The sequence below is a fragment of the Schistocerca gregaria genome, chromosome 6 (assembly GCF_023897955.1).
Source record: "Schistocerca gregaria isolate iqSchGreg1 chromosome 6, iqSchGreg1.2, whole genome shotgun sequence".
Classification (NCBI taxonomy): Eukaryota; Metazoa; Arthropoda; class Insecta; order Orthoptera; family Acrididae; genus Schistocerca; species Schistocerca gregaria.
The window spans coordinates 228,553,873-228,566,465 of record NC_064925.1 but is presented as its reverse complement, the minus strand read 5'-3'; the positions used below and the strand labels follow the sequence as shown (position 1 = coordinate 228,566,465).

Here is a 12,593-nt window from a genome sequence, read left to right as displayed (position 1 = left end):
ACGAAGCCAATTGTATTAAAAATACTGAAAGGCTAATAAAAATATTCTATTTTATTCTATTCTATTCCATACATCCTCCTACCACCACCTACTCCAGTCTGGTCACTAACATCACCTATCCCATCAAAGGCAGAGCAACCTGTGAAAGCAGTCATTTGATCTACAACCTAAGCTGCGACCACTGTGCTACATTTCATATGGACATGACAACCAACAAGCTGTCTGTCCACATGGATGGCCATCCAGAAACTGTGGCTAAGAAACAAGTGGACCACCCTGTTGCTGAGCATGCTGTCCAACACATCATCCTTCATTTCAGTGACTGCTTCACAGGCTATGGTCTACTTTTGACAAACACCTTGTTGGCCAAAAGCTCATCTGTGACAGTCTTTTTGTTGTGCTGGTCTGCAGCTCAGCATCTCTGCTATATGGTGAGTAGCAACTTTCTTTTTCATAATATTGTTACATAACTGTTCTTTGTTTGTGTTGTTGTTTCTATGTGCTTCCTGTTGATAACAGTATAGCGATATCTTATATGTGGTTATGGTAATTTGGCTACACAATCAGTGACTGCCAGACAAAAACAGCTAATGAACAGGAAGTAAATCATTTTGTGCATTAGTTTTTCATAGTTATGGAAGAAGTGGTGAAATTTTTGTGGGTAGGTGATAATGCACACAGCATATTAGACATGGCATTTGTAGCAGCTGCTGCATCAGTGGATACTGATGCCACAGCAGCCCATAATAGTTAGGCATCAGAATAATGTACACATTGTTGCATAGTGGTATTATTTCAGCAAACACTGAGTACAGATGGATCTCATTGAGATTTGCAAATCCCATTAGAAAGATGTCTCACCAATTGCAGGCATTGAAGTGTGAGATGAATACAGACTGACTGCCACAGACATAATGTTCTGGCAAGAGCAGTTCAGAATAAGTGCCATGGAATGTGATGTCTCCAAGTGATGCGAAAGGTGTATGAAACACTGGTTAACAGCAGTCCCCAGAATACAGTGCAATATTAACATATCTGTTAAGACTGCAGAACTACCTGTCTTTGTAAGTCAGTTGGCAGTTCAACAGAAATGCATATAAATATCACTGTAGTTGTTCATTGCTGAAGGACGATTTGGGTTAGTATTTCTGGTGGACACTGATTAAGAAGTCAGCAATCTGCTGACCTTGTATGCATCAGGCATGAAAGACCGGAGCCACTGCAGCTGTCAACCTTCAATAATCCTAGTATCAGGATGCTGGGTTGCAAAAAACTAATAACTGACTTTGGTTTTGCTGCTGTTTCCAAGTGGGTGTCTGTAGTGGCAGACATTTCCCCACCTATTTTAGAAGCACATTTCCCTGCAAATTTGGCATAATCAGTGGATTTGTCTGAGGCCTGAATTATAAGTGGATTCAGCAGCAGCAAAGTCCATCGGATTTTAAACAACTGTGCGATTGTAGGATACATCGGATCAGCAACATAACCAACAGATTGTTCTACAGGTATTGACCCTGTAACACAGTATATATCTCAATACGTTGCACTATATACATATAACACCAGGGCTGCCAGTTGTGTGGCATGGCTGTAGAATTGTGCTAGACAAAATACTGGAATTTAAAACTATTTTTGAAGAGATGTTGTGTTCTGGTATTATGTGGCATGCAGAGGGTGCCTGGGCATCTCCACTATATTTGGTAAAGAAGAAAGATGGTACGTGACACCCTTCTTGGGATTACTGAGGATTAAATGCTAAGACCATTCCAGACACAAACATCCTATTCCACACATTCAAGACTTCACATATGCTTTGGAAAGCACAACTGTTTTTGGTCCTGGATTGCCACAAGGCCTGTAATAAGTTAATTGTAATGTTAATTGTAATGTTCCCAAGATAGCAGTTTCATTATTTTCAGCCTTTTCAAGTTCTTTCACATGCATTTCAGACTTAAAAATGTTGCTCAGACCCGGAAAAGGTTCACTGATGAAGTGCTGCTGGGATGCTGCTTTGCTTTCCATATCTTAACAACATTTTTGTAAAATCTGCTGATGCACCATCACACATCAGACAAGTGGCTGAGGTACTGCAAAGATTACAAGACTGTAGTTTGGTATTGAATGAAGACAGATGCTTGGTGAGTAAAAGTGAAGTGACATTTCTCACATATAGAGTTTCACATGATGCAATCATCCCATTGCCAGAAAAGTTGGCTTTGCTGAGAGAGCTGCCATGTCTGAGGAATTATCACCAACTATGATGGCTACTAGGCATGCTGAATTTTTATTGCTGCCATTTAGCAGCAACAGCAGATATTCAGGCACCCCTTATGGACACTCTTTCTATCAACTGCACTAAAGGGAAGTAATTGCTGAAGTGGACTTTAGTGATGGATGATTCCTTCTGCACTTTGCAAAAGATCCTTAAGCAAACAGTGTCACTCACCTACTTGGCACCAGCTGCACTATTAGGTATGGTGATTGATGGCAGTCAGACTGCAGCTGGGGCCACACTACACTAGAAAGTGGACACTTGTTGGTAGCCATTAGTTTCTTTCTAAAGAAGCTACTGCCATGGCTAATGAACTAGCATGCCCACAATGGGGAATTGTTGACAATTTATGATAGTGTGAAGCACTTTTGCCCTCATGTAGAAGTTCACACAGTGACAATTTACATGATTCCAGCAGGTCAAGGTACCATTTTGCAGTGTCAAATCATGGTGTGATGTCTCGACAGGTGCTATGGCCCTGTACCACAGAATTTCACAGGATAGTGTTTGACAGTGTGCAAAACCTGGTGCACCAAGAGGCAAACACCATTGTTGAGATAATAATGGAATGTTTCATGTGTCCATCAGTTAAGAAAAATGATGGCAACACTGTCAGTGTCATAATGTGGGACATCATGTCCATGCTGAGGTCGGGCATTTTTCAGGTATGTCAGTGATACTTGAACATATCCACCTTGGCACTATGAGCCTCCTACCATCTTATGACTGCTACAGATCCTTGCTCATGTCAGTGGAAAGATGCCCAAGATGGGCTGAAATCATACTCTACTGGACATTTCAGCCAGGACAGATGCAAAAACATTCATCACATAGTGGTTTATGCACTTTGACTGTCCCCTGCACATTACAACAGACCAGGACAGGCTGTTTGAATCCTTGCTGCTCAACAGCCTGCCTAAACTGTGCAGATTCAAGCACTATCATACCACCAGCTGGCACCCAGCCAGCAAAGGTATGGTGGAGAGGTGGCATTGCATACTGAAAGCAGACCTCATATTCCATCTAGAAAGTTGGACTGAAGTGTTACCTCTGGTATTGTTGGGGTTACAGACAGCTTGCAAGGCCAATATTGGCACCACAAGGACTGAAATAATATATAGAGAGCTGTTAAGGATCCCAGTGGAGTTTCTTACCTCTGCACCACTTCCAGACCAAATGAAGTTACCTTTGTGGCACAGAGGATTAAGGAACATGTGGCAAAGATTCAACAATCACCAGCTGCACATCATGGCTCATATCCTTTTTTCCAGCACAAGGCACTAACCGATGTTTTGTACATCATGCTGAGCACTGATTCCACACAGATACTTCCTCAGCTACTTTATACGGGACACTACTAGGTTTTGCTGTGAAGTAAACATACATTTGAGATTCTGCAAAACAGGAGGGCTAGCAAAGTATTAGTGGAAAGATTGAAACCAACATGGGTAATGCTGGCTCCATCTTCAGACAAAGTGGAGAGCAACATCTGGAGGGGGGGCATGGGGATTACACTCCTACAATACACAGGTAGCACACATGAAATCAGTCCAGGGCAAAACACACTGGCCTTACAGATGACCACTCCTCTCACCAGAACACTGCAGCCAAAGATGGTTAGCCCAAGAGCTAGCACAGTTGTCAAATTCTAGTACCGCTAAATTCCCAGTGCTCTACTCTTTACAGGTAGGGGTGTGTGGGAATAGGTATCCCCCAGATGAAATGCAATATATACTCTCTGGAATGTGTGAATGGTGAACCACAATTTTTCTTCATTTGTGTTGTTGTTCATAATCACTTTCTGTTGATAATGAAGTGGAGATATCTTATATCTGGGTATGATTATTTGGCTACATGTTTTAAAATTTTTAACTACTTATTTTCTTTCTCTGGGCCCACAAATTATTGAGAAAACTGTTAGCAGTGTGTGACTATAAGCAAAAAGCAAAATGACACAAATGAGCTCTATAGCCAAGAAGAATCGATTTAATGAATACTTAAGAAGATCCTAAACTCTATTACATACTAAAACACTGTCTTAACACATAAACAGAAGATATGGTGCCAACTTTTGAATCTCTGTTCTATATTTGTAAAATAACCTCATAGTTGATGATAAATACAAACTCAATAAGATCATCACACATGACCAAACATTATTCAACGAACTTTTGGTGGATTATGAATTTCAATAACCTATGTTAATGTAGTCATAACTGAGTCGAAATGCTAAATGAATTTGATAAATACAGATAATGACACGTCCAGCAAAATGTTCATGGTTTACACAACAGTGCCATCTGGGAAAACAAAATAAAGACTGATATTTCTGCCTCTTTATTTTTTTTGCATTTGCCCTTTCCTCTTTCTGTAAATTGTGTTCCCCATCACCATTTTATCTAATTGTCCCGTTCCCACCAGCCAGTTGTTAGTCTTGTCTCTCAACATGTGCAGAATTGCTGAAATCAATATTAAGAATGGCAGTGTTATCAGTTACACAGATGCTGTGACAGTATGTCATTTAGTTTTAGGCTATAGTTTCATTATTTGTTCATCATTTATCAGATGAATGTTCAAATATGTTTTATTTGTCATTTCATTTAGTTTCTTGTTATATGGCTGGTGAAATATGTTGTAACTGATTTCCCAGTAACATGAAATAAATGTCTTACCTGAGGACGAAATATACTGCCAAAAAATAATCCATAACTCTCTGAAACAACTGATACAATTAAGAACAGAAGTGTGTACCACAGGAATCTGTCCAGTTCCAAGGGTTGTCCAGCAAGGAAATATGAGAAGAAGACATAGACAACAGCCACTCCATGCTGTAAAGAACGTACATATGAGACAACTGTGTCAGATATTTAACATTTATAGTCAACAGGATAGCAAGGAACTGTTAATACCATGAATGGCAGTCTTGCAGCTGTCACTGCAAACACATAGGAATTCAAAGAATACCAGCCATTTTTACATTCACGCTTCACCAGGGTGACCTCAGATGGATCTGCAACAACAGAATTCAAATCAGCATCATAGGGACTGAACACAGCAATGAAAACAAAATATCTTAAACAGCCTCAATATATATTTTCAAGCAGTGAGGGGAAGTATGGTTAGAAGTTAGGACAACCTACAAAATCAGAAATCAACAGATACATACACATTTAGCACAAAAAACCCTAGTACACATAAATTTTAAAAAAGACTATTATCTTGAGCTCTCACTAAATTTCATGCATTTATTGCCACAAAATTACACTTCAACACTGTTGTGGCTCAAAATATTTTAAAACAAGACTTCTAAAAAGGACTCTAAAATAATTAAATTGTCAATTTCTATTTTATACTGAAAAATAGAAGTTGTACCAGCTACATTGCAATGTATTATATACTTTTTCATATGAAATCCGTAATTGGATGGAGGGATCCTTGTTAGGAGAAACATTGCATGTTATACTGGGCAGATGATCATTCACAGGTCTAGAAGTGACTTCAAGTGTTTCTATAGGAAGTGTGTGAAGGTGCTTCTGTTCATGTTGTATATTAATGATTTAGCAGACAATATTTATAGTAACGACACTGAGTGGTCAATGGGTACAAAAATTAGACTGAAAAAATTGCTAGTATTTTGGACAATATCCTTCTTCTGGTGGCTTGCTGTCAATGCCATTACATTTATTGACTATGGGGTGGAGATGATTGAATATGCGAGTAAGATGGTGTAAATATTATGGTAGCACAGAAATTGACAGTGTGGACTGGTAGGAAAGTATTGGCCTCACAGAAAAACCAGCGAAGTGCAAACATTAAGTATCTGTTTAGGGAAACCTCCCCCAGGCTGTTGTCAAGCCATGTCTCCACAATATCTTTCCTTCAAGGAGTGCAAGTTTCAAAGGAGGGTTTTGTGAAGTTTGGAAGGTAGGAGGTGAGGTACTGACAGAAGTAAAGCTCAGTCAGTAGAGCACTTGAATGTGAAAGGCAAAGGCCTCAAGTTCAGGTCTCAGTCCATCACAGTTTTAATCTGTTAGGAAGTTTCACTATCCAGTTTGTGGAAGAATGGAAGACCGTACCACAAGAACTCTTATCAACCTTGGGGCCAGCATGGAAGCCCATTACATAGCAGTCATTACTGTCCATGATGATAGTACACTTGATTAAGGACCATGCCCTGCCTTTTTCAATTTATAAGGGACCATCATTAAGATTAACTTTATTTTATTACAGCATGTCCACAGACACCAATGAATATCCAGCAGTTGTCACCTATTCTGGCGGATGAATGGAACACCCAAAACAAGAACTCCTTACCAACCTAGTGTCCATCATAGATACCCAATTCAAGGCATGTGTTATTGCCCATGGTGATTGCACACTAGAGTAAGGACCATGTTCCACTTCTGTGACATTGAGGGAACCATAATTAATCATGGTAACTTCACTTTAATTACTGTCTTGGAATAAAAGTGTCATTTCTCTTAATCTAATTGCATATTTCTTTCTGGTACCCTCTGTACTATAATATATATACCTTGCTATACTGCACTACACTGTACTTTACTATAATACACTATCTACATTATACTATAGTGTACTGTAAGCACTTTTTTTGAAGTGTGGTCCAAGTTTCATCAAAATGCATTATTTGCCAGGGACACATCATATGAAATTTACTTCTGTTCTTAAGTTTTTCATACCAGTGTACTATGAATAGTACAATAAGTTACAGTACCAATTTTGCAAAAATACTTTGAAAAACTTCACAGCTTTTACCTCATAGAACTGGGCTTGAAGTCTACGAAAGAAACTACCAGAAAAATTTCTCCTTAGGGATTTGATTAAAAAAAACTGCCAAAATGAGTTGTCATAGGCTTCATAGTTTCAAAACTGGTACACTGCATTAGAATTGTACAAAAGAAATGTTAAATTGTAATTAGAGGGCCCAGAGACAAATCATAGATGTACATTATACTGTGAATAGATCCCATCACAGTGACAATGTTCAAGAAATATTGGCAAACAAAAGTGCTGCCCACCATTTAATTGTGCTATGCAGTGCTTCTTCATGTAGACATGTAGTATGTGACAGTGCTCCACTTGCTAGAGCACTGGAGTTTACACCCTTACAGCTTCCCATCCCCCATTTCTTCAGCATAAACACAATAGGGAAAAGAGTACTGTCCAAAGGTGTAGCAATGTCTGCAGAGTTGTTAATGTCATTATTAACTGCTTGATGCCCAATAAGTACGGTGACTTGGTTTCTTTACCCCATCCATTACTTGTATTCCACTTAGTGTATTCCATTCTCATATTATGAAGTGACATACTATCTAAAAAAAAGGTGTAGAAATAAACAATCATATTGTGACAGGATTTGAAAGAGGTATAAAGGCTGGCAACTTACTTTAAAGAAAAAAGCTTAGATCCTATGAATCCAGTATCAGTGAGTCACAACTGGTTCCAGTAAGATGATGTAATGTCTGGCTGTGCCAGTTTGAGGAGATGTGAAGTGATGTGAAGGTAACATCTGCTCAATAATAGGTACAGTTGGTGGCATACTTTGGGTCATTGATAGGATGCTGGGAAAATTCAGTCAGTCTAGAAAGGAGATTGCTAGCAAAACACTTACACGACCCATCCTGTAAAAACTTTTCGCTTTCTGTAATGAAATGACAGTGCTCTTTAAATGTGGATAAATGTAAGATAATGCATGTACTATAGAGAAAGAATCCGGTAGTATCCAATTACAATAACAGCCTGCACACATCACTCTAAATAAGTTCTATAACTAATACAAAGGAGTGATATTAAATGGCACAATCACATAAAACCAGTATTATGGAAGTAAATGAAAAACTTAAGTTTGCTGGAAGGGTTTTGGTGAGGTGCACTGCATCTGTAAGAGAAACTGCATACAAAACACTAGTGCAACCAATTCTAGAATGATTTTGTTCACAGCTGTAGTTCAGCAGCTGCAGAATATTTCACACATACAAAGAAATTATGTTAAAAACAAATATACCAAGAATGAACAGCAGAAGTAAAGCAGGTTTCTTAAAACAGATGTAAAGTAGTTAAGATCATGAGCCACAATGTACCTCTGCTACAGAGTCAATAAAACAGAGCGACATCTCTAAAACTATACGACATGTTTAGCGAGTGGCGAACAATTAACTGTTAATTTTCATATCATACAAAGTATATGCAGGAAAAGTCAACCACTAAACTGCTGACACAAAGGGCTTGGAACATGCTTATAGACTAAGTGGGGATGCTAGCATACATACAGCCTGTAATATTTTCTGCAACAGCTGAAACACAAGTATGCATTAAACCTAACAAAAAAAATATAAAATGTTTACTAGAAGACAGTAGCCATTGACCAAGTGTTAAGCAAATAGACATATAAAAATAACCTCATTATTATGCAAAGGGATAAACAAAGGAAGGTAAACTGTTGAAATTTTATTATCATTTTACATTGGTACCGTGGGTCACCGGAGCAGCACAATATGTTCAACTGTTCAGTATCATGGAGATGAGGCTGACTGCTGGACATGCTTTGGCAAGAAACATAAGTAAGTGTGCTGCCGCATGGCTTCAATAGCAGTAAGTGGATACCACTGGGTTGAAGGCATGTGAGTGGCCACAGTGCTTGTTTCCAAGTTGACTGTGTGGGAGTGTGCCTGTAGTGTATCTCGATGCAATGTAAAACTTTGTGAGTGGGAACTAATAAGCCTTGGTAGGTGCTTAAGAAGTCAGCATGTGACATAACCATGTATGTGATATAACCACAAACTACTACTTATTTTTAATATGTAGCGGTCACATGCTGTTTGAATAGCACTTTGTCAATGGTTTACCATCTTTTTCTAAACATTTTGAATGTTTTCTATAAGTTTTAGTGCATACTTGCACTCCAGCTGTCACAGGATATATTACAAGTTGTATGTACATTAGCATGCACACATTGTAGATAAGTGTGTTCAATGCCCTTCATGTCATCAGTTTGGTGATTAACTTTTCTCACAGGTACTATGTATGATGTGAAATTTATTTGCCACTCATTGCACATATCATATATTTTTAGAGATGTGACTCTGTTTGACTGACCCTGTTTTACCAGACCTGTTTTACTTCTGCTGTTCAATCTTTTACCAATCCTTTGTAGGATACAACCATCCAATTCTTATTTTTTACATTGGCTTATTAACGATTTGAGCCTATTTGACTTCTGAAGATGACAGAATAGAATACAATACGTACTTCGGTCTATTGAGGGAACAATGACTATTGCAACACATATCCAAAATGTTATTAGTCCATTCTGCCGGAACCAAAGTTTGAATTATTAGTGAAAGAAAATGTTGTGTGGCTAGAGCCTGCTTTAGGGTAGATCAGTTGCCTGGAGCAAGTCTTTTTAGTTGATGCCACTTTGGCTACTTGCATGTCAATGAGGATGAACTGATGATGGAAACAACACAACACCTAGTTCCCAAGGAGAGGAAATCTCTGATCCAAATGTACATCATACCTGGATGCCTCACTTTGCATTCTGCCACACTGCTCACACAATTATGGAGGTGGACTGAATTATATGTAACTTCTTTTGAACAGTTGAGACTGTCTTGCTATTCATTTTTGGATGGTTGTCAATATTCTAGCATTATTTACATGTAGCTCTGTCATCTGCCCAAAATTAAAGAGGTACCTAACTCCTCTAACCTCTGTATGTGGAAATTGTGTGTCTAGTGTATTTAAGCCAGATATTTTTTGATAACTGTTTGTCTCCATTTCATACAACATTTTCTACTTTTCTCCAACCAAAAACTTAATCTACACTCCTGGAAATTGAAATAAGAACACCGTGAATTCATTGTCCCAGGAAGGGGAAACTTTATTGACACATTCCTGGGGTCAGATACATCACATGATCACACTGACAGAACCACAGGCACATAGACACAGGCAACAGAGCATGCACAATGTCGGCACTAGTACAGTGTATATCCACCTGTCGCAGCAATGCAGGCTGCTATTCTCCCATGGAGACGATCGTAGAGATGCTGGATGTAGTCCTGTGGAACGGCTTGCCATGCCATTTCCACCTGGCGCCTCAGTTGGACCAGCATTCATGCTGGACGTGCAGACTGCATGAGACGACGCTTCATCCAGTCCCAAACATGCTCAATGGGGGACAGATCCGGAGATCTTGCTGGCCAGGATAGTTGACTTACACCTTCTAGAGCACGTTGGGTGGCACGGGATACATGCGGACGTGCATTGTCCTGTTGGAACAGCAAGTTCCCTTGCCAGTCTAGGAATGGTAGAATGATGGGTTCGATGACAGTTTGGATGTACCGTGCACTATTCAGTGTACCCTCGACGATCACCAGAGGTGTACAGCCAGTGTAGGAGATCGCTCCCCACACCATGATGCTGGGTGTTGGCCCTGTGTGCCTCGGTCATATGCAGTCCTGATTGTGGCGCTCACCTGCACGGCGCCAAACACGCATACGACCATCATTGGCACCAAGGCACAAGCGACTCTCATCGCTGAAGATGACACATCTCCATTCGTCCCTCCATTCACGCCTGTCGTGACACCACTGGAGGCGGGCTGCACGATGTTGGGGCGTGAGCGGAAGACGGCCTAACGGTGTGCGGGACCGTAGCCCAGCTTCATGGAGATGGTTGCGAATGGTCCTCGCCGATACCCCAGGAGCAACAGTGTCCCTAATTTGCTAGGAAGTGGAGGTGCGGTCCCCTACGGCACTGCGTAGGATCCTACGGTCTTGGCGTGCATCCGTGCGTCGCTGCGGTCCAGTCCCAGGTCGACGGGCAAGTGCACCTTCCACCGACCACTGGCGACAACATCGATGTACTGTGGAGACCTCACGCCCCACGTGTTGAGCAATTCGGCGGTACGTCCACCCGGCCTCCCGCATGCCCACTATACGCCCTCACTCAAAGTCCGTCAACTGCACATACGGTTCACGTCCATGCTGTCGCGGCATGCTACCAGTGTTAAAGACTGCGATGGAGCTCCGTATGCCACGGCAAACTGGCTGACACTGACGGCGGCGATGCACAAATGCTGCGCAGCTAGCGCCATTCGATGGCCAACACTGCGGTTCCTGGTGTGTCCGCTGTGCCGTGCATGTGATCATTGCTTGTACAGCCCTCTCGCAGTGTCCGGAGCAAGTATGGTGGGTCTGATACACCGGTGTCAATGTGTTCTTTTTTCCATTTCCAGGAGTGTATTTTTGTACTATTTTCTTGTAGTGTTGCTTTGATACATTACCAATTTCCAAATCAACTGCTATGGGTGTTATTCTGTACATTCTTTGCTTCCTATCTTGTTTAAATACTGATGACTAGTCAGACTCTTTGTGGTTGTATCAAACAAAATCATCCTCAGTTTATTATTACTTTAAATTTACACAAAGTATGGTATTTTGTTTGTGCATACTAATACATAATACTTATTTCAAGAATCATCACTCTCAACCAGGTGTCAAATGGTGAGCTCTAGCAATTGCTCCACAGGTATGAAAAATGTCCTTTAAATTACGAAGGGATTAATAAGAAAAATAGGTGCCTTCCAGCTTTGTTTTCTGACCTGATGCTTATACTTTGTATCACCTGTAAGTTGTGTAATGCACTGTCAATACTTGCAGTTTTGTAATTCCTGTCTTAATTTCATTGTCACAGGTCATCACAGTTACTATAGTTTCACTTCAATAAATCTGTCAACAGCAATTCTTTTAAAGTAAGTATAGTATTTTGTTCATGCTTACTAACACATCATAGTCGGTGCAAGAATCTGGCCATAGCTTGCAGTAACTAGTGTGGTGGTCATAAAATTGAAATGTGCCAAGGGTTTCTCTCCATTGTTACCAATCTGAAAGAATGCAAGACCTGTTGCCAGTCCTCCTGAAACGTATGCAGCCAAGAGAAATAGCAGCGTAACCTGTTGACATAATTTAAAATAGTGCCTGAGTGCACATTGACCAAAAATGTGACAAGTTCTGGTAGAATGTAAAGAGGACACACACACACAAACACACACACACACACACACACACAATTGCCATGTACTGCTGGTGTCCTGTCCAGTGCTGGGATTGCAGTTCAGCATGTGGGCTAGGATGGGGTGTGTGGTTGTGCTAGGTGTGGTAGATAGAGGGTGAGAGAGGCAGGGCGATATGTTGTGTGTAGGTAATTGATTGGCTAGAAATGGAGAAGAGAGGGGTGAGCATGTGTTATGAAGGCCGGGGAAAGTAGTGCATGTTTACGGTCACATGGAGACATGAAT

At 40.5% G+C, this 12,593-nt stretch overlaps 1 protein-coding gene across 1 annotated transcript in view; it reads right to left on the bottom strand.

The window, feature by feature from the left end:
- Positions 1-12,593, bottom strand: part of LOC126277871 (ATP-binding cassette subfamily G member 4-like) — a 366,743-nt gene that overhangs the window by 18,266 nt on the left and 335,884 nt on the right. Inside the window, exons 10-12 of the mRNA XM_049977397.1 lie at positions 12,080-12,248; positions 5,182-5,282; positions 4,945-5,100 (exon numbers count right to left, since the gene is read on the bottom strand). Of these exons, the coding sequence (XP_049833354.1) occupies positions 4,945-5,100; positions 5,182-5,282; positions 12,080-12,248 (426 nt within the window). The remainder of the gene's footprint in view (positions 1-4,944; positions 5,101-5,181; positions 5,283-12,079; positions 12,249-12,593) is intronic.